At 47.5% G+C, this 23,521-nt stretch overlaps 1 protein-coding gene across 6 annotated transcripts in view; it reads right to left on the reverse strand.

The window, feature by feature from the left end:
- The window catches only part of NEDD4 (NEDD4 E3 ubiquitin protein ligase), a 470,501-nt gene that overhangs the window by 39,754 nt on the left and 407,226 nt on the right, over positions 1–23,521 (reverse strand). For all 6 annotated transcript variants that reach the window (XM_063926139.1, XM_063926140.1, XM_063926138.1 and 3 more), the window contains 4 exons: positions 22,256–22,377; positions 11,504–11,574; positions 3,296–3,391; positions 3,140–3,213 (listed from right to left, as the gene is read on the reverse strand). In XM_063926139.1, the coding sequence (XP_063782209.1) occupies positions 3,140–3,213; positions 3,296–3,391; positions 11,504–11,574; positions 22,256–22,377 (363 nt within the window). The remainder of the gene's footprint in view (positions 1–3,139; positions 3,214–3,295; positions 3,392–11,503; positions 11,575–22,255; positions 22,378–23,521) is intronic.

Here is a 23,521-nt window from a genome sequence, read left to right on the forward strand (position 1 = left end):
CATCTGCAGATGCATCAGCGGATAAAATTGTCCACAAGGACAAGAGTGTCTCTGCTATGGTGGTTGCAGAGTGCGCATCTGTTAGAGGGCCGCAGATTCGGCATACAGAACTGGGTCCTAGTGACCACGGATGCCAGCCTGAGAGGCTGGGGAGCGGTCACACAGGGAAGAAACTTCCAGGGCGTGTGGTCAAGCCTGGAGACGTCTCTTCACATAAATATACTGGAGCTAAGAGCAATCTACAATGCTCTAAGCCTGGCAAAACCTCTGCTTCAGGGTCAGCCGGTGTTGATTCAGTCGGACAACATCACGGCAGTCGCCCACGTAAACAGACAGGGCGGCACAAGAAGCAGGAGGGCAATGGCAGAAGCTGCAAGGATTCTCCGCTGGGCAGAAAATCATGTGTTAGCACTGTCAGCTGTGTTCATCCCGGGAGTGGACAACTGGGAAGCAGACTTCCTCAGCAGACACGATCTGCACCCGGGAGAGTGGGGACTTCATCCAGAAGTCTTCCACATGATTGTGGTCCATTGGGAAAGACCAATGGTGGACATGATGGCGTCCCGCCTCAACAAAAAACTGGACAGGTATTGCGCCAGGTCAAGAGACCCTCAGGCAATAGCTGTAGACGCTCTGGTAACACCATGGGTGTACCAGTCAGTGTATGTGTTTCCTCCTCTGCCTCTCATACCAAAAGTACTGAGAATTATACGGCAAAGGGGAGTAAGAACGATACTCGTGGCTCCGGATTGGCCAAGAAGAACTTGGTACCCGGAACTTCAGGAGATGCTCACGGAAGATCCGTGGCCTCTACCTCTAAGACGGGACCTGCTTCAGCAGGGACCGTGTCTATTCCAAGACTTACCGCGGCTGCGTTTGACGGCATGGCGGTTGAACGCCGAATCCTAAGGGAAAAAGGCATTCCGGAAGAGGTCATCCCTACCCTGGTAAAAGCCAGGAAGGAGGTGACTGCACAACATTATCACCGCATTTGGAGAAAATATGTTGCGTGGTGTGAGGCCAGGAAGGCCCCGACGGAGGAATTTCAACTGGGTCGATTCCTACATTTCCTGCAAACAGGATTGTCTATGGGCCTCAAATTAGGGTCCATTAAGGTTCAAATTTCGGCCCTGTCGATTTTCTTCCAGAAAGAATTGGCTTCAGTTCCTGAAGTCCAGACTTTTGTAAAAGGAGTACTACATATACAGCCCCCGGTTGTGCCCCCAGTGGCACCGTGGGATCTTAATGTAGTTTTGGATTTTCTCAAATCCCATTGGTTTGAGCCACTCAAATCGGTGGATTTGAAATATCTTACATGGAAAGTAACCATGCTACTGGCCCTGGCTTCAGCCAGGAGAGTGTCAGAATTGGCGGCTTTATCGTATAAAAGCCCATATCTGATTTTCCATTCGGACAGGGCAGAACTGCGGACGCGTCCTCACTTTCTGCCTAAGGTGGTTTCAGCGTTTCACCTGAACCAGCCTATTGTGGTGCCTGCGGCTACTAGCGATTTGGAGGATTCCAAGTTGCTGGACGTTGTCAGAGCATTGAAAATATATATTTCAAGGACGGTTGGAGTCAGGAAATCTGACTCGCTGTTTATACTGTATGCACCCAACAAGCTGGGTGCTCCTGCTTCTAAGCAGACGATTGCTCGTTGGATTTGTAGCACAATTCAACTTGCACATTCTGTGGCAGGCCTGCCACAGCCTAAATCTGTCAAGGCCCATTCCACAAGGAAGGTGGGCTCATCTTGGGCGGCTGCCCGAGGGGTCTCGGCATTACAACTCTGCCGAGCAGCTACGTGGTCAGGGGAGAACACGTTTGTAAAATTCTACAAATTTGATACCCTGGCTAAGGAGGACCTGGAGTTCTCTCATTCGGTGCTGCAGAGTCATCCGCACTCTCCCGCCCGTTTGGGAGCTTTGGTATAATCCCCATGGTCCTGACGGAGTCCCAGCATCCACTAGGACGTCAGAGAAAATAAGATTTTACTTACCGATAAATCTATTTCTCGTAGTCCGTAGTGGATGCTGGGCGCCCATCCCAAGTGCGGATTGTCTGCAATACTTGTACATAGTTATTGTTACAAAAAAATCGGGTTGTTATTGTTGTGAGCCGTCTGTTCAGAGGCTCCTACGTTTGTCATACTGTTAACTGGGTTCAGATCACAAGTTGTACGGTGTGATTGGTGTGGCTGGTATGAGTCTTACCCGGGATTCAAAATCCTTCCTTATTGTGTACGCTCATCCGGGCACAGTATCCTAACTGAGGCTTGGAGGAGGGTCATAGGGGGAGGAGCCAGTACACACCACCTAGTGGTCAAACTTTTAAATTTTGTGCCCTGTCTCCTGCTGAGCCGCTATTCCCCATGGTCCTGACAGAGTCCCAGCATCCACTACGGACTACGAGAAATAGATTTATCGGTAAGTAAAATCTTATTTTCATTTTAGTCTAATTTTAGTCCTGAAATAAACTGTAGTTGATGAATACTTTTAGCCAAAATTTTCATCACCAAAATTTACACTGGGTTCGTTTCCCACCATGACCCTAACTGTGTGGAGTTTGTATATTCTCCCCGTGCTTGCGTGGATTTCCTCCGAGTACTCCCACAGTCTAAAAATATATACTGGTAGTTTAAATGGCTCCCAACAAAATTAATCCTAGCATGCAAGTGTGTGTATGTACATGGGCAGAAGACCTGAGTGAGTGGTTCTCATATGCCGCCAAACTCTATGTTTCTATGAGGTATAGCATACAGGCACAGCACACAGTGGGGCAAATGTACATGGGGCAAATGTACATGGGACCCCCCCCCCCCCTTCCCCCCCAAAAAAAACAAAAAACAAAAAAACTAAAGCCCGACAACATGGTCAAAACAATGAACAGGATCACGGAGGGTGAGGGCACTGTGGCCTGGAGTTGCAAGTCAGGCACAAAGCACATACCACACAGAGTCCAGTAACAATGAACCCTTGATGTAGTGACAGCAGGTCTCAGAGTACAAATAAGGAAACCTAAATGTAATTCTTCACTGATTAGTTAAGGGTGTACACTATACAATAGATAAATACAATGGTAACAGGTTCACATTAATACAGTTACCTGGGGATGCATCGAGGATCATCTATATACTTACTGTATATACTCTTTCTTGTTCTTGTTGGTTACTACTATGTCTGTCCCACCGGGTTTAAGGTCATGTTGATGAGTCTTGAAAAATTAGACAAAAACACAGTTATAAACATTGCCAGAGCACTCAGCCAGTCACCCAGCTACCACTACTATCCAATACCTGTCCAAAAAGTTCCTCATCCACAGTGAATCGTATGTCTAGTTCTGTGGGATCATTCTCTAGTATCCACTGGAGAGAATTGTAATATTCACTGTCCTATGGGACGATAAATATTTATGGTAAATAATTTCTGAAAATTTTATCAACAACTTACTGCCAGTCATTAATGCACAAAGTATGTATATTATCTTCCTTTACAGATGTATTAACACCAGAGCTGTGTAACCTAGCTATAACCTAGGTTTCTGATTGGTCCCCAGCTCACAAACTTCCCCCGCAGCTCTTCTTTTTCAGTCAAGGACCATGAAAAATTACTGCATGGAGTGCAGTAATTCTAACTTGGCTGTTAGTAAAACTAAAGTTATAGCAAGGGACAACTCAGAAAGGGAAACAAAACTGTAAATGCAAGAATGTGTGCCTTCTAAGTTATGGTAGTGAAAGTACTAGCAATATATGTGCTTGGTCAAGTGTTTGGCTACTGGGGTAAGGACAGCAACAGGTGGCCAGCATATGTGCTGTCTTTTCCACTTGGCAGTCAGCAAGGGGCCACCACTGACCACAGACAGTAAAGAGTTAACATAATGCCAAGAGTGCACCGCTACCATTGGATATAAGTGTTCCTATTGGTAGCGTACTACAAATCATGTCAGGAAGAGCAAACACTACAAAGCTGACAATTGGGATCAAACATGACTGTATACCAAACCTGCAAGAAACTGGGTTTATTTAAGATTATGCAAAGAATCTACAGAGCTATATACTATACAGCTATGAGTAGCACTAAATGGAGCAATTGTATTAAATAGTGAATCAAATGAGTACTCCAGAAAAGATCAGAACAGTTTTCTCCCTCTCCCAGCTCTACCACTCGTACAAAGCATATGGGATGTTCTTAGCAGTAAGCTGCTCTTAGACAGTCAACCTAGAGCATCTCCACTCTCAAGAGACACAAGAATAGATCTTAGAAGGATTTAGAAGAGTATCAATCACTTAAAATAGTAACTTCAGGTATTCTCCTATAAGTGCTGCTTGTTTAATGCAAATGTCTGTCTAACTGAATCAAGAAAGTGAGGTGAGAAAGGGACTGTTTATTACACTTTCCTATTAAGTGTGTAAGTTATATTACATTGCCCTAACATGCAGACACAGAATGGTCAGATACCTATAGATTACCAGCACTCAGCTGGTACAAAATTCTTAGAAATATGCGCTTCAACACACTCATGTCAATAATCTTTTTTGCATTGCTCTGCAAAATTATAACACTGATGCACTACTCTATATTAGCAAATACAAATGTGCTTACTCTGACTAGCTAATGAGGCCCTAGTGTAATCAGCGCTGTGCTAAGGTAAGGATTCTCCATAGGACGTCATGCATTTTCATGTAAGCTTAAGGCCTAATGGGGCTGCCTGGTTTTTTCTTGTCATTTTTTTTTGTGAACTTCACTATACCCAATCATTCTACTCCATTCACCGCTTACTGGCAGCCACGTTTTAAGGTGGGGGGTTATTGCAATGATAGTGTTAGGTGCCAACTATGCCACTTGTCTTATGGGAGCATGTTCCAGGAGCCCTGCTGTTTGAGCTTCTGATGTAGGACTCAAGTTTCATTTCTTTACATTAATCAAATACTAGTGGCACGGCACAATACTGTAAAGCCTTTTTGTGTGTCAGGTCCACCTACTGTGACACGGTCTGGATTGTGTTGCTGTAACTCTGGAAACTACTGCATGTTGCTTTACTCCTGCCTACCACAGATTTCTCAAAGGATAATAATGTGCTAATGTGTGTTGGTCCCGACTATAGTTGATTAAAGGGGGTACACACGGAGCGATGTTCAGCTAATTTCTAAGCAATCTGACTAGATTGCTTAGAAAATAAGAATTTACTTACCGATAATTCTATTTCACGTAGTCCGTAGTGGATGCTGGGAACTCCGTAAGGACCATGGGGAATAGCGGCTCCGCAGGAGACTGGGCACAAAAGTAAAGCTTTAGGACTACCTGGTGTGCACTGGCTCCTCCCCCTATGACCCTCCTCCAAGCCTCAGTTAGGATACTGTGCCCGGACGAGCGTACACAATAAGGAAGGATTTTGAATCCCGGGTAAGACTCATACCAGCCACACCAATCACACCGTACAACTTGTGATCTGAACCCAGTTAACAGTATGACAAACGTAGGAGCCTCTGAACAGACGGCTCACAACAATAACAACCCGATTTTTTTGTAACAATAACTATGTACAAGTATTGCAGACAATCCGCACTTGGGATGGGCGCCCAGCATCCACTACGGACTACGAGAAATAGAATTATCGGTAAGTAAATTCTTATTTTCTCTGACGTCCTAGTGGATGCTGGGAACTCCGTAAGGACCATGGGGATTATACCAAAGCTCCCAAACGGGCGGGAGAGTGCGAATGACTCTGCAGCACCGAATGAGAGAACGCCAGGTCCTCCTCAGCCAGAGTATCAAATTTTGTAGAATTTAGCAAACGTGTTTGCCCCTGACCAAGTAGCTGCTCGGCAAAGTTGTAAAGCCGAGACCCCTCGGGCAGCCGCCCAAGATGAGCCCCCTTCCTTGTGGAATGGGCTTTTACAGATTTTGGCTGTGGCAGGCCTGCCACAGAATGTGCAAGCTGAATTGTACTACAAATCCAACGAGCAATAGTCTGCTTAGAAGCAGAAGCACCCAGCTTGTTGGGTGCATACAGGATAAACAGGGAGTCAGATTTTCTGACTCCAGCCGTCCTGGAAACATATATTTTCAGGGCCCTGACAACGTCCAGCAACTTGGAGTCCTCCAAGTCCCTAGTAGCCGCAGGTACCACAATAGGCTGGTTCAGGTGAAACGCTGAAACCACCTTAGGGAGAAATTGTGGACGAGTCCTCAATTCTGCCCTGTCCGAATGGAAAATCAGGTAAGGGCTTTTATAAGATAAAGCCGCCAATTCTGACACGCGCCTGGCCAAAGCCAGGGCCAACAGCATGACCACTTTCCATGTGAGATATTTCAAAAGACACAGATTTAAGCGGTTCAAACCAATGTGATTTTAGGAACCCCAAAACTACATTGAGATCCCAAGGTGCCACTGGAGGCACAAAAGGAGGCTGTATATGCAGCACCCCCTTGACAACGTCTGAACTTCAGGAACTGAAGCCAGTTCTTTCTGGAAGAAAATCGACAGGGCCGAAATCTGAACCTTAATGGATCCTAATTTTAGGCCCTTAGACACTCCTGTTTGCAGGAAATGCAGGAATCGACCCAGTTGAAATTCCTCCGTTGGGGCCTTCCTGGCCTCGCACCACGCAACATATTTCCGCCAAATGCGGTGATAATGCTTTGCGGTCACATCCTTCCTGGCTTTGATCAGGGTAGGAATGACTTCTTCCGGAATGCCTTTTTCCTTCAGGATTCGGCGTTCAACCGCCATGCCGTCAAACGCAGCCGCGGTAAGTCTTGGAACAGACAGGGTCCTTGCTGGAGCAGGTCCCTTCTTAGAGGTAGAGGCCACGGGTCCTCTGTGAGCATCTCTTGAAGTTCCGGGTACCAAGTCCTTCTTGGCCAATCCGGAGCCACGAGTATAGTTCTTACTCCTCTCCGTCTTATAATTCTCAGTACCTTGGGTATGAGAGGCAGAGGAGGGAAACACATACACTGACTGGTACACCCATGGTGTTACCAGAGCGTCCACAGCTATTGCCTGAGGGTCCCTTGACCTGGCGCAATACCTGTCCAATTTTTTGTTGAGGCGGGACGCCATCATGTCCACCTTTGGTTTTTTCCAACGGTTTACAATCATGTGGAAGACTTCTGGGTGAAGTCCCCACTCTCCCGGGTGGAGGTCGTGCCTGCTGAGGAAGTCTGCTTCCCAGTTGTCCACTCCCGGAATGAACACTGCTGACAGTGCTATCACATGATTTTACGCCCAGCGAAGAATCCTTGCAGCTTCTGCCATTGCCCTCCTGCTTCTTGTGCCGCCCTGTCTGTTCACGTGGGCGACTGCCGTGATGTTGTCCGACTGGATCAGCACCGGCTGACCTTGAAGCAGAGGTCTTGCTTGGCTTAGGGCATTGTAAATGGCCCTCAGCTCCAGGATATTTATGTGAAGTGATGTCTCCAGGCTTGACCACAAGCCCTGGAAATTTCTTCCCTGTGTGACTGCTCCCCAGCCTCGCAGGCTGGCATCCGTGGTCACCAGGACCCAGTCCTGAATGCCGAATCTGCGGCCCTCTAGAAGATGAGCACTCTGCAACCACCACAGGAGAGACACCCTTGTCTTTGGTGACAGGGTTATCCGCTGATGCATCTGAAGATGCGATCTGGACCATTTGTCCAGCAGGTCCCACTGGAAAGTTCTTGCGTGGAATCTGCCGAAAGGGATTGCTTCGTAGGAAGCCACCATTTTTCCCAGGACCCTTGTGCATTGATGCACTGACACTTGGCCTGGTTTTAGGAGGTTTCTGACTAGTTCGGATAACTCCCTGGCTTTCTCCTCCGGGAGAAACACCTTTTTCTGGACTGTGTCCAGGATCATCCCTAGGAATAGAAGACGTGTCGTCGGGATCAGCTGCGATTTTGGAATATTGAGAATCCAACCGTGCTGCCGCAACACTACTTGAGATAGTGCTACCCCGACTACCAATTGTTCCCTGGATCTTGCCCTTATCAGGAGATCGTCCAAGTACGGGATAACTAAAACTCCCTTCCTTCGAAGGAGTATCATCATTTCGGCCATTACCTTGGTAAAGACCCGGGGTGCCGTGGACAAACCAAACGGCAGCGTCTGAAACTGATAGTGACAGTTCTGTACCACAAACCTGAGGTATCCTTGGTGAGAAGGGTAAATTGGGACATGGAGGTAAGCCTCCTTGATGTCCAAAGACACCATATAATCCCCTTCTTCCAAGTTCGCAATCACCGCTCTGAGTGACTCCATCTTGAATTTGAACCTGTGTATGTAAGTGTTCAAGGATTTCAGATTTAAAATAGGTCTCACCGAGCCGTCCGGCTTCGGTACCACAAACAGCGTGGAATAATACCCCTGTCCCTGTTGCAGGAGGGGTATCTTGATTATCACCTGCTGGGAATACAGCTTGTGAATGGCTTCCAATACCGCCTCCCTGTCGGAGGGAGACGTCGGTAAAGCAGACTTTAGGGGAGTACCTGAGTCCGCTTGTAAAGCCCCAGCGTCATGCTGAGGACTTGGCAGAAACGGGAGAGGGCTTCTGTTCCTGGGAACTGGCTGTTTGCTGCAGCCTTTTTCCTCTCCCTCTGCCACGGGGCAGAAATGAGGAGCCTTTTGCCCGCTTGCCCTTATGGGGCCGAAAGGACTGCGCCTGATAATACGGCGTCTTATGTTGAGAGGCTACCTGGGGTAAAAATGTGGATTTCCCAGCAGTTGCCGTGGCCACCAGGTCTGATAGACCTACCCCAAATAACGCCTCCCCTTTGTAAGGCAATACTTCCATATGCCTTTTGGAATCAGCATCACCTGACCACTGCCTCGTCCATAACCCTCTTCTGGCAGAAATGGACAGCGCACTTACTCTTGATGCCAGTCGGCAAATATCCCTCTGTGCATCCCGCATATATAGAAATGCATCTTTCAAATGCTCTATAGTCAGTAATATACTGTCCCTATCCAGGGTATCAATATTGTCAGTCAGGGAATCCGACCAAGCCACCCCAGCACTGCACATCCAGGCTGAGGCGATTGCTGGTCGCAGTATAACACCCGTGTGAGTGTATATACATTTTAGGATATTCTCCTGCTTTCTGTCAGCAGGTTCCTTAAGGGCGGCCCTATCAGGAGACGGTAGTGCCACCTGTTTTGACAAACGTGTGAGCGCTTTATCCACCTTAGGGGGTGTTTTCCAACGTGCCCTATCCTCTGGCGGGAAGGGGTATGATGCTAATAACCTTTTAGGAATTATCAGTTTTTTATCGGGGGAAACCCACGCTTCATCACACACTTCATTTAATTCCTCAGATGCAGGAAAAACTACAGGCAGTTTTTTCTCACCAAACATAATACCCTTTTTAGTGGTACTTGTATTATCAGAAATATGTAAAACATTTTTCATAGCATCAATCATGTAACGTGTGGCCCTACTGGAAGTCACATTCGTCTCTTCATCGTCGACACTGGAGTCAGTATCCGTGTCGGCGTCTGTATCTGCCATCTGAGGTAACGGGCGTTTTAGAGCCCCTGATGGCTTTTGAGACGCCTAGACAGGCACGAGCTGAGTAGCCGGCTGTCTCATGTCATCAACCGTCTTTTGTAAAGAGCTGACACTGTCACGTAATTCCTTCCATAAGTTCAGCCACTCAGGTGTCGACTCCCTAGGGGGTGACATCTCCATAACAGGCAATTGCTCCGCCTCCACACCATTTTCCTCCTCATACATGTCGACACAATCGTACCGACACACAGCATACACACAGGGAATGCTCTGATAGAGGACAGGACCCCACTAGCCCTTTGGGGAGACAGAGGGAGAGTATGCCAGCACACACCAGAGCGCTATATATATACAGGGATAACCTTATAGAAGTGTTTTTCCCCTTATAGCTGCTGTTTTATTTATACTGCGCCTAATTAGTGCCCCCCTCTCTTGTTTTACCCTTTTCTGTAGTGCAGGACTGCAGGGGAGATTCAGGGAGACGTCCTTCCAGCGAAGCTGTGAGGGAAAATGGCGCCCGTGTGCGGAGGAGATAAGCTCCGCCCCCTTCTCGGCGGACTTTTCTCCCGCTTTTTGCTGTATTCTGGCAGGGGTTAAAATACATCCATATAGCCCTGGGGGTTATATGTGATGTATTTTCGCCAGCCAAGGTGTTTCTATTGCTGCTCAGGGCGCCCCCCCCCCAGCGCCCTGCACCCTCAGTGACCGGAGTGTGAAGTGTGCCTGAGGAGCAATGGCGCACAGCTGCAGTGCTGTGCGCTACCTTGGTGAAGACTGATGTCTTCTGCCGCCGATTTTCCGGACCTCTTCTTGCTTCTGGCTCTGTAAGGGGGCCGGCGGCGCGGCTCTGGGACCGGACTCCGAGGCTGGGCCTGTGTTCGGTCCCTCTGGAGCTAATGGTGTCCAGTAGCCAAGAAGCCCAAGCTGGCTGCAAGCAGGCAGGTTCGCTTCTTCTCCCCTTAGTCCCTCGATGCAGTGAGCCTGTTGCCAGCAGGTCTCACTGAAAATAAAAAACCTAAAACTAAACTTTTACTAAGAAACTCAGGAGAGCCTCCTAGAATGCACCCTTCTCGGCCGGGCACAAAAATCTAACGGAGGCTTGGAGGAGGGTCATAGGGGGAGGAGCCAGTACACACCAGGTAGTCCTAAAGCTTTACTTTTGTGCCCAGTTTCCTGCGGAGCCGCTATTCCCCATGGTCCTTACGGAGTTCCCAGCATCCACTAGGACGTCAGAGAAATTAGCTGAACATCACTCTGTGTGTAGGGGTGGCGGCGACAGCGATGCGCGGTCCCGCACATCGCTATTGCCGGTGCTACATTGGCCTGCATGCAGGCGCAATCTAGCAGGCTGCTCATTTCCCCGCTGGGTGAAATGAGCGCCACCCCGCCGTGCCCCCTTCCCCCCCCTACCTCTCTCTCGCTAAGTACATTGCGCTGTGCTGAGCGAGTGGAGAGATGTGTGCTGAGCGGTCTGTGCTAGACCGCTCAGCACACATCTCTGGGGGGAAATTTCCCTGTCAGTACGGCCCTTTACACCTGCCCACGTGAGACAGCTTCCACAATTATTTTCCAGGGACATCTTAGGTTCCCAATCTGTCTCTGGCTGTTGACATCTTCAAACATAACAACCACTATCTATAATATCACACTTCCTGTTTGAAAAAGTTCAAACATTTTCCTTATCAAGGGAACGGAAAACCTGAAAATGCCTCTAGTCACAGAACACAGAAGACCATTCTTGTGTGTGGTTTCCATCATCATAAGTCATTACATCATTTCAATGCACTGATTGCCAAGATCTCTACAATACTCTACAATAGCCATTACTAACCTAAGTACTGTATGTTAGCACACAAAGGAGCACTCAGAAAAATGACTATTGATAAACAAGATGTTTGCAGAGGCAGTTAATTTAATTTATAGTGGATATATGCAAAGGAGATAACGTGATTACATACTCTGCATTCATTGCAGGAGATCATATGAAGAACATACATTACAATAATTAAGACAACATACCACAGATTCCATGTCATTCAGTGTTATTGCCTTTTGAAGCATCATTTTATAAAATGGGCGGATGAAAAACCCTGTATGCAAAATGAGAAGGAAAAGTATTAGCTGCAATGCTCTGGTATGGCTTCTGTACACACTGTAGAATATGAACAAATACATCCTATGTAGGGAGCACTTATTTTACCAGCTGCCCCACCATGAAGCAACAGGCTATGCAGCACATAGTCCTGCTGGCCACTTATTATGGCAAGCAGTAAATGTGCACTGCCACTTAGGATCATGGGAACTGCATAATCATTTAAGATTCACATATAAGCAGTGCTCATGTCGCACTGGTTAGGCACACTACATTATGCGGTATATGCAATTGCGGTCGAATTCCCAAAATTGTCGAAAAACTGGACTTTTTCGCCAAAAAAAAAAAAAAAAAAAAAATCGACAATGCAATTCAGTACTTTCCGTCAAAAAAACGGACTTTCAAAATTCGACTTTTTGAAATTCGACATTTGTCAAATTCGACATTTCTGCAATGGTACAAATGCAGCAATTCGCCAAAAGTATATTCAATTGAAGTTTGGAAATTCGACAACCGTGCTTTTAGACAGTAAATTCGTAATTTTCAATCCGCCACACTTTGGTGGGGGAATCTAATAAAAAAAAATTAAAACATGTTTTTTTTGGTGTTTTTTTTATTGGTAATAGCATATCTATTTATATTAGAAGGGATTAGGTAATTGGTTTGTCTATTTTGGAGGCACAAGTATTATTTATATATTTTTAAAAATATTATTATATATATATTTTTTAAATGGAATGGTAAAATCCTGAAAAAAAATGTCGTGGGGTCCCCCCTCCAAAGCATAACTAGCCTCGGGCTCTTCGAGCCGGTCCTGGTTCTAAAATCCGGGGGGGGGGGGGAAATGACAGGGGATCCCCCGTATTTTTAAAACCAGCACCGGGCTCTGCGCCTGGTGCTGGTGCAAAAAATACGGGGGACAAAAAGCGTAGGGGTCCCCCGTATTTTTTACACCAGCATCGGGCTCCACTAGCTGGAGGAGATAATGCCACAGCCGGGGGTCACTTTTATACAGCGCCCTGCGGCCGTGGCATTAAATACCCAACTAGTCACCGCTGGCCGGGGTACCCTGGGGGAGTGGGGACCCCTTCAATCAAGGGGTCCCCCCCCCAGCCACCCAAGGGCCAGGGGTGAAGCCCGAGGCTGTCGTCCCCCCCCATCCAAGGGCTGCGGATGGGGGGCTGATAGCCTTGAGAAATTTGAAAGAATATTGTTTTTTTCCAGTAGTACTACAAGTCCCAGCAAGCCTCCCAGCAAGCTGGTACTTGGAGAACCACAAGTACCAGCATGCGGGAGAAAAACGGGCCCGCTGGTACCTGTAGTTCTACTGGAAAAAAAATACCCAAATAAAAACAGGACACGCACACCGTGATAGTAAAAATAAGATTTTACTTACCGATAAATCTATTTCTCGTAGTCCGTAGTGGATGCTGGGACTCCGTCAGGACCATGGGGAATAGCGGCTCCGCAGGAGACAGGGCACAAAATTTAAAAGTTTGACCACTAGGTGGTGTGTACTGGCTCCTCCCCCTATGACCCTCCTCCAAGCCTCAGTTAGGATACTGTGCCCGGACGAGCGTACACAATTAGGAAGGATTTTGAATCCCGGGTAAGACTCATACCAGCCACACCAATCACACCGTACAACTTGTGATCTGAACCCAGTTAACAGTATGACAAACGTAGGAGCCTCTGAACAGACGGCTCACAACAATAACAACCCAATTTTTTTGTAACAATAACTATGTACAAGTATTGCAGACAATCCGCACTTGGGATGGGCGCCCAGCATCCACTACGGACTACGAGAAATAGATTTATCGGTAAGTAAAATCTTATTTTCTCTGACGTCCTAGTGGATGCTGGGACTCCGTCAGGACCATGGGGATTATACCAAAGCTCCCAAACGGGCGGGAGAGTGCGGATGACTCTGCAGCACCGAATGAGAGAACTCCAGGTCCTCCTTAGCCAGGGTATCAAATTTGTAGAATTTTACAAACGTGTTCTCCCCTGACCACGTAGCTGCTCGGCAGAGTTGTAATGCCGAGACCCCTCGGGCAGCCGCCCAAGATGAGCCCACCTTCCTTGTGGAATGGGCCTTGACAGATTTAAGCTGTGGCAGGCCTGCCACAGAATGTGCAAGTTGAATTGTGCTACAAATCCAACGAGCAATCGTCTGCTTAGAAGCAGGAGCACCCAGCTTGTTGGGTGCATACAGTATAAACAGCGAGTCAGATTTTCTGACTCCAGCCGTCCTTGAAATATATATTTTCAATGCTCTGACAACGTCCAGCAACTTGGAATCCTCCAAATCGCTAGTAGCCGCAGGCACCACAATAGGCTGGTTCAGGTGAAACGCTGAAACCACCTTAGGCAGAAAGTGAGGACGCGTCCGCAGTTCTGCCCTGTCCGAATGGAAAATCAGATATGGGCTTTTATACGATAAAGCCGCCAATTCTGACACTCTCCTGGCTGAAGCCAGGGCCAGTAGCATGGTTACTTTCCATGTAAGATATTTCAAATCCACCGATTTGAGTGGCTCAAACCAATGGGATTTGAGAAAATCCAAAACTACATTAAGATCCCACGGTGCCACTGGGGGCACAACCGGGGGCTGTATATGTAGTACTCCTTTTACAAAAGTCTGGACTTCAGGAACTGAAGCCAATTCTTTCTGGAAGAAAATCGACAGGGCCGAAATTTGAACCTTAATGGACCCTAATTTGAGGCCCATAGACAATCCTGTTTGCAGGAAATGTAGGAATCGACCCAGTTGAAATTCCTCCGTCGGGGCCTTCCTGGCCTCACACCACGCAACATATTTTCTCCAAATGCGGTGATAATGTTGTGCAGTCACCTCCTTCCTGGCTTTTACCAGGGTAGGGATGACCTCTTCCGGAATGCCTTTTTCCCTTAGGATTCGGCGTTCAACCGCCATGCCGTCAAACGCAGCCGCGGTAAGTCTTGGAATAGACACGGTCCCTGCTGAAGCAGGTCCCGTCTTAGAGGTAGAGGCCACGGATCTTCCGTGAGCATCTCCTGAAGTTCCGGGTACCAAGTTCTTCTTGGCCAATCCGGAGCCACGAGTATCGTTCTTACTCCCCTTTGCCGTATAATTCTCAGTACTTTTGGTATGAGAGGCAGAGGAGGAAACACATACACTGACTGGTACACCCATGGTGTTACCAGAGCGTCTACAGCTATTGCCTGAGGGTCTCTTGACCTGGCGCAATACCTGTCCAGTTTTTTGTTGAGGCGGGACGCCATCATGTCCACCATTGGTCTTTCCCAATGGACCACAATCATGTGGAAGACTTCTGGATGAAGTCCCCACTCTCCCGGGTGCAGATCGTGTCTGCTGAGGAAGTCTGCTTCCCAGTTGTCCACTCCCGGGATGAACACAGCTGACAGTGCTAACACATGATTTTCTGCCCAGCGGAGAATCCTTGCAGCTTCTGCCATTGCCCTCCTGCTTCTTGTGCCGCCCTGTCTGTTTACGTGGGCGACTGCCGTGATGTTGTCCGACTGAATCAACACCGGCTGACCCTGAAGCAGAGGTTTTGCCAGGCTTAGAGCATTGTAGATTGCTCTTAGCTCCAGTATATTTATGTGAAGAGACGTCTCCAGGCTTGACCACACGCCCTGGAAGTTTCTTCCCTGTGTGACCGCTCCCCAGCCTCTCAGGCTGGCATCCGTGGTCACTAGGACCCAGTTCTGTATGCCGAATCTGCGGCCCTCTAACAGATGAGCACTCTGCAACCACCATAGCAGAGACACTCTTGTCCTTGTGGACAATTTTATCCGCTGATGCATCTGCAGATGCGATCCGGACCATTTGTCCAGCAGATCCCACTGAAAAGTTCGTGCATGGAATCTGCCGAATGGAATCGCTTCGTAAGAAGCTACCATTTTTCCCAGGACTCTTGTGCATTGATGCACAGATACTTTTCCTGGTTTTAGGAGGTTCCTGACTAGATCGGATAACTCCCTGGCTTTCTCCTCCGGAAGAAATACCTTTTTCTGAACAGTGTCCAGAATCATCCCTAGGAACAACAGACGTGTCGTCGGGATCAGTTGGGATTTTGGAAAATTCAGAATCCACCCGTGTTGTTGGAGCACTACTTGGGTTAGTGCTACTCCGACCTCCAGCTGTTCTCTGGATCTTGCCCTTATCAGGAGATCGTCCAAGTAAGGGATAATTAAGACGCCTTCTCTTCGAAGAAGGATCATCATTTCGGCCATTACCTTGGTAAAGACCCGGGGTGCCGTGGACAATCCAAACGGCAGCGTCTGAAACTGATAATGACAGTTTTGGACCACGAACCTGAGGTACCCTTGGTGTGAAGGACAAATTGGAACATGAAGGTAAGCATCCTTGATGTCCAAGGACACCATAAAATCCCCTTCTTCCAGATTCGCTATCACTGCTCTGAGTGACTCCATCTTGAACTTGAATTTTTGTATGTACAGGTTCAGAGATTTTAGATTTAGAATCGGTCTTACCGAGCCGTCCGGCTTCGGTACCACAAATAGCGTGGAGTAATACCCCTGTCCCTGTTGTAGGAGGGGTACCTTGACTATCACCTGCTGAGAATACAGCTTGTGAATGGCCTCCAATACCGTCGCCCTGTCGGAGGGAGACGTTGGCAAAGCAGACTTTAGGAAAACGGCGAGGAGGGGACTTCTCGAATTCCAACCTGTAACCCTGAGATACTACCTGCAGGATCCAGGGGTCCACCTGCGAGTGAGCCCACTGTGCGCTGAAATGTTTGAGGCGACCCCCCACCGCCCCTGAGTCTGCTTGCGTTTGGAATCCGCATCACCTGACCACTGGCGCGTCCATAAACTTCTTCTGGCAGATATGGACATCGCACTTACTCTTGATGCCAGAGTGCAAATATCTCTCTGTGCATCTCGCATATAAAGAAATGCATCCTTTAACTGCTCTATAGTCAGTAAAATACTGTCCCTATCCAGGGTATCAATATTTTCAGACAGTGACTCCGACCAAGCCACGCCAGCACTGCACATCCAGGCTGAGGCGATTGCTGGTCTCAGTATAACACCCGTATGTGTGTATATACTTTTTAATGTATTCTCCAGCCTCCTATCAGCTGGATCCTTGAGGGCGGCCGTATCAGGAGACGGTAACGCCACTTGCTTTGATAAGCGTGTGAGCGCCTTATCCACCCTAGGAGGTGTTTCCCAGCGCGCCCTAACCTCTGGCGGGAAAGGGTATAATGCCAATAACTTCTTTGAAATTAGCAGTTTTCTATCTGGGGTAACCCACGCTTCATCACACACTTCATTCAGTTCCTCTGATTCAGGAAAAACTATCGGTAGTTTTTTCACACCCCACATAATACCCCTTTTTGTGGTACTTGCAGTATCAGAGATATGCAAAGCCTCCTTCATTGCCGTGATCATATAACGTGTGGCCCTACTGGAAAATACGTTTGTTTCTTCACCGTCGACACTGGATTCAGTGTCAGTGTCTGTGTCGACCGACTGAGGTAAAGGGCGTTTTACAGCCCCTGACGGTGTCTGAGACGCCTGGACAGGTACTAACTGGTTTGCCGGCTGTCTCATGTCGGCTGTCTCATGTCGTCAACCGACTTTTGTAGCGTGCTGACACTATCCCGTAATTCCATAAACAAAGCCATCCATTCTGGTGTCGACTCCCTAGGGGGTGACATCACCCTTACAGCCAATTGCTCCGCCTCCACGCCAACATCGTCCTCATACATGTCGACACACAGCAGACACACAGGGAATGCTCTGATAGAAGACAGGACCCCACTAGCCCTTTGGGGAGACAGAGGGAGAGTTTGCCAGCACACACCCAAGCGCTATAAATATATATAGGGACAACCTTAATAAGTGTGTTCCCTTTATAGCAGCTCAAATTTTATAAATATCGCCAAAAAGTGCCCCCCCTCTCTGTTTTTACCCTGTTTCTGTAGTGCAGTGCAGGGGAGAGTCCTGGGAGCCTTCCTCGCAGCGGAGCTGGGCAGGAAAATGGCGCTGTGTGCGGAGGAGAATAGGCCCCGCCCCCTTTTCGGCGGGCTTCTTCTCCCGTTTTTTTTGGAACCTGGCAGGGGTTAAATACATCCATATAGCCCCAGGGGCTATATGTGATATATTTTAGCCAGAATAGGTATATTACATTGCTGCCCAGGGCGCCCCCCCCCAGCGCCCTGCACCCTCAGTGACCGCTGGTGTGAAGTGTGCGGAGAGCAATGGCGCACAGCTGCAGTGCTGTGCGCTACCTCATGAAGACTGAGACGTCTTCTGCCGCCGGTTTCTGGACCTCTTCTCTATTCGGCATCTGCAAGGGGGTCGGCGGCGCGGCTCCGGTGACCCATCCAGGCTGTACCTGTGATCGTCCCTCTGGAGCTAGTGTCCAGTAGCCTAAGAAGCAAATCCATCCTGCACGCAGGTGAGTTCACTTCTTCTCCCCTAAGTCCCTCGTTGCAGTGAGCCTGTTGCCAGCAGGTCTCACTGAAAATAAAAAACCTAACAAACTTTTTCTAAGCAGCTCTTTAGGAGAGCCACCTAGATTGCACCCTGCTCGGACGGGCACAAAAACCTAACTGAGGCTTGGAGGAGGGTCATAGGGGGAGGAGCCAGTACACACCACCTAGTGGTCAAACTTTTAAATTTTGTGCCCTGTCTCCTGCGGAGCCGCTATTCCCCATGGTCCTGACGGAGTCCCAGCATCCACTAGGACGTCAGAGAAACTTTATTACACACATGTCGACACACACATACTTACCTATGTTTACACGCCGACCTCTGTCCACTTGTCCAAGTAGAATCCACGTGTACCTGTGAATAAAATTATACTCACCTGATCCAGTGTCCTGGTTATAATCCACGTACTTGGCAAAAAAAAAAAAAAAAAAAACCGAACACCCGGACCAAATGGACTGAAAAGGGTCCCATGTGTACACATGGGACCCCTTTCCACGAATGCCGAGACCCCACGTGACTGCTGTCACAGAAGGTCCCTTCAGCCAATCAGCGAGCGCTACTTCCTGTATGCGCGTCTGCTGTCAGACAGCGCATCGCACAGCTCCCTCCATTAGTTTCAATGGTGGGAACTTTGCGGGTAGCGGTGGGGTTACCCGCGGTCAGCCGCTGACCACGGGTGACCTCACCGCTGATGCAAAGTTCCCACCATTGAATATAATGGAGAGGCTTTGCGATGCGCTGTCTAACAGATCAGACGCGCATAGCCAATCAGCAGAGTGCCAGGACGTTGCGCTCGCTGATTGGCTGAAGAGACCTTTCTGTGACAGCAGTCACGGGGGGGTCTCTGCATTCGGGGAAAGGGGTCCCATGTGTAAACATGGGACCCCTTTCAGTCCGTTTGGTTCGGGTGTTCGTTTTTTTTGTGTGCCAAGTACGAGTATTATTTTAAAAGATCCGGACACTGGATTGAGGCGAGTATAATTTTTTTCACAGGTACCCCGGATTCTTCAGTGACGAGGGGGGCGTGGCAGTCGGCGGGTCAACCTAGGTAAGTATGTATGTGTCGGCATGTATGAAATAAAGTTTTACTTTCACGGTGTGTGTCTCCTGTTTTTATTTGGGTATTTTTTTCCCAGTAGAACTACAGGTACCAGCGGGCCCGTTTTTCTCCCGCATGCTGGTACTTGTGGTTCTCCAAGTACCAGCTTGCGGGGGAGGCTTGCTGGGACTTGTAGTACTACTGGAAAAAACAATATACTTGTCATTTTACTCAAGGCTATCAGCCCCCCAATCCGCAGCCCTTGGATGGGGGGGGGGGGGGGGGGGCGACAGCCGTGGGCTTCACCCCTGGCCCTTGGGTGGCTGGGGGGGGGGACCCCTTGATTGAAGGGGTCTCCACTCCCCCAGGGTACCCCGGCCAGGGGTGACTAGTTGGATATTTAATGCCACGGCCGCAGGGCGCTGTATAAAAGTGACCCCCGGCTGTGGCATTATCTGTCCAGCTAGTGGAGCCCGATGCTGGTGTAAAAAATATGGGGGACCCCTACTCTTTGTCCCCCGTATTTTTTGCACCAGCACCAGGCGCAGAGCCCGGTGCTGGTTTTAAAAATACGGGGGATCCCCTGTCATTCCCCCCCCCCCCCCCCCCCCCCGATTTTTAGAACCGGGACCGGCTCGAAGAGCCCGAGGCTGGTTATGCTTTGGAGGGGGGACCCCACACAATTTTTTTCGGGGTTTTTACAGTTTTTTAAAAATCGGATCAAAATCCGTCAAAGCGGGACTGTCGAATCCGTTTTTTTATTGAATATGGTAAATTTCGGCACCCACTTGCCGGAATTCGACGGTCGAATTGTGTCGAATTAAAAAACGGGCGAAAAATTGAAAACTGTTATACAGGTCATTATAGAAAAGGCGGTCTAGTCCATTGCAGCATGTACAGTTTAGAAAAAAAGCAAACATACCATGGCTCGCCACAGGTTCTATTCTCCCTCTATAGGTGTCGCCGGTATTCCAGCGGCAACATTTCACCGCTAGTCGGGATTCCGGCGGCGGTGTTGACTGCCGGGATCCTGACTAGCGGTATTTTAACCGCTTCCCGTGGGTGGTCCAGGAATCAAATGCAAAGTTATGACTGCTGCATTGCAACAGTTTTTTTCAGAATGTGCCTTGGACTCTCGCGACTGTAAAAATTATACCACTCTCATTAAAAGTAATGTTTGAAAAATATCAAGTCAGAGACCACTGTAAAGAACTGTATACTGGTGCTACATAAATAAATGTCAATATCCACTTGTAAAGAGGATTGCCTACACTTTACTTTGATGCCCTTATGCAATGCAGCTATAAAGTCTGCAAAGAACTACAGTCTCACATTGTCAAAGTGTGTGCCCTTGTTTGTTACGCTCTCATACTGTGAGACTATGATGCGGTTTACGGATACCTTTACATAATATCCCATCACAAGCTCAATAAATTATGGGGGGAAAAAATAGCTTATACCCTGGAAATTATACCATGATGTTCCTACTTGTGGAACAGTCCTCATTATTGCTTTCTGGCATAAATACACTACTGTACATGGCCAAAAATGTGTGGACATCCGAACCTCACACCCATGTGTACTTGTTGAACTTCTCATTAATTCTATTCAGCCATAAGGGCATTAATTAGGTCAGACGCTGGCAGAGATTAGACCTGGCTTGCAGTTGGCGTACCAACTCATCCCGAAGGTATTAGAAATGGTTGAGATCAGTCAATTCTAAACATCAAACCTTAGCAAACCATTTATTGATGTACAGCATTTTCTACAAGTGAACACAGAATTAGAAGCACATACTTCTCTAGAACGTCACTGTTTGCTGTAGCATTAAGACAATCTTACACTGGAACTAATGGGTCTAGGGGAAACTATGAAAAATACATTTCTCTACCAAACCCTATGGTTGCCAGTGCGCATTTGTGCAAAAGGCGTTCCTCTGGCAAACACCAAACACAGGTTCATCAGTCAAACTGCCAGGATGGTGGAGCTTGAGTTGTCACTCCAGAGAATGCATTTCCACGTTCTCCAAAGCCTAATGACAGTGTGCTTTACACCTATCCAGTTAATGCTTTCTGTGGCTGCTCTACCACTGAGATCCAATCCATAAAGTTATAGCAACCAGCTTTTGTCACGTAGTAGTGAGTATTCTGGTGTCCACAGATGTTTTCACTTCACAGTAGCAGTGCTTACAGTTCCATACCTCCCAACTTCTGTGTATACGAAGTAGGGACATCTGTGTGCATGAAGCGAGCACCCGATAAGGGGGTGTGGTCTATTGGAAAGGGTGTGTGGCTTAATGGGAGGGGCCGCAATCACGAGCCACGCCTCGTTTTCGGCACTGAGGGGGCATGCCCAGCGCTCTGTGAGCTGCTGGCATGCCCCCTCTCCTCCTGTCTCCACTGAATAGACGCTGTGCTCATGCGCACAGTGTCTATTCTCCGCTGCTCTGCTAAGCAGAGCAGCAAGTGCAGGAGCCTCCCAACTGTCCTCCCGCCCCCCCACCGCGGGTGGGCCAGCCCCCCAAAAAACGGGACTGTCCCACGAAAATCGGGACAGTTGGGAGGTATGCAGTTTCCCATCCCAGGCTTAATAGGACAGAAAGGTGACAAAGCATTGAGCTACGCTTACGATGAGATTACATGTCTGTTAACCTACTTGATGGTATTCACCAACTGAGCACACACTTTCAGGTGAACGCTCGCAATCAGCAGTCGGGTACCCACAATTTAACCTCCTGTCAGCCTCCTCGCAGCCCAGTACAAACTTGGGAGGTCGGCCTGACACATATTAAACAGTACATGAGATACAACCTCTCAATCCCAGCCATTGCAGGAGCGTTAAAGGCCATTTCTCAGCTAACGCTCCTGCAACAGTACAGCGTACACACCTATACAATGGTCTGCCCGATTACCCGATATTGGGAGAACGGACCGACAATTGTATAGGTGTGTACACTTTCGAAATAGTGATGTTGAAATAAGCATAAAATTTTTTATATTGTCCCAGCTACCACAATGTGCGTATGTGTGTTGTTAAACCTGAAGTAAGTAGATATATCTAACATAACAAACGTTATACATAATATCTTGCAGACTGAGACAAGAATACAATATTCAGATTTAACCAATAGTGTGGTTATGGAAAGCTAAATACAACATAAACCAACCATCTAGAAGCTTTCCATGGTAAACTGCCATCCCAGCCACACGACCAATAAACTTAAAATAAGAAAGGTGATCTTCATTGCACAGTCCGGAATTTGGATTGATCTGTAAAGTATAATTGTCACTGTAAAGAAAAGAGGATCCTTTGTTAGAACTCATTGCATAAAAAAAATATTTAAGAACATACATAAAATCCTTAACCAAAATGTTCAAGAAACTGTAAAAACACCTTTTTTTTTTTTTTTACAAGGAAGATACGTGTCACTTTAGGATTTACATTTATATTTTTTATGCAATAACACGGTCTAAGAAAGAATTCCTTGTGGCGGGATTTAAACCACTGCACAAAATTGCAGGGTATTACTGTTACGTCTTCCAATACAATTTCATCTAGTTTCTTAACAATATGGTGATATTATATTAGAGGAAGGGACAAATCTTGTGATCCATCCCAAGCCAAAAAATACAAATGTGTCTTTTCCCCCCAAGGTGTGTCCTGGATCAGCACCGTCTTCATTTGTAGCCCTAGCAGTGAGGCACTAGTATATGCCTTTTAGGGACCACTGATTTTTAGTTAATGTAACAGCAATCAAATTTTAGCAAGAGAAATTAGACAGGGAAAATGCACAGACCAATAACTGTAGAACAATTTTTAAAAAGGGAAAATAACTTGTTTGTATTGTAACTAAAATTCTCTTAGACATTCAGGGGTGATGCCAAGTTGGGCATATGACCTTTTTTATTAAGAAAATATGTAATATCTGTGACCATACACAAAAAAAAAAAAAAAAAATAGCGCACACTGGAGGTTATTCAGAGTTGGTCGCTGAAAATCTGTGACCATACTACTCACATGCTGGGGACCGCCAAGCACAGGGCATGGCCGACCAGCAAGTGTGGCACCACCCTGCTATGAGATCACAAATCAATTGCGATCATCCTGAAGAGGTAGAGCTATGGCTGCGTATGTTTCCACTCACAGGAAACGCACCTATAGAGTGGGAATAGAACCTGTGGCGAGTGCAGCGTTGGGGTTACCGTAAAGGGACTCTTTGCGCTCACCCTGCTACCGGCATACTGGCGGCAGGGATGCTGCTGTCTGTATACTGACGAACGGCATCCTGGCCGTCTGTAAATCATACTGATCCCTAATAGACATTTAAAGATAAAAAAATATATAAATAAGGTTTTATGAAAGTATTTTACGTAACAAGCATCTTCTTGTTTACTTTTTTCTATGACAAATGCAATTAACAGGTGAATTCAAT

Source organism: Pseudophryne corroboree, chromosome 6 (genome assembly GCF_028390025.1).
Source record: "Pseudophryne corroboree isolate aPseCor3 chromosome 6, aPseCor3.hap2, whole genome shotgun sequence".
Taxonomy (NCBI): Eukaryota; Metazoa; Chordata; class Amphibia; order Anura; family Myobatrachidae; genus Pseudophryne; species Pseudophryne corroboree.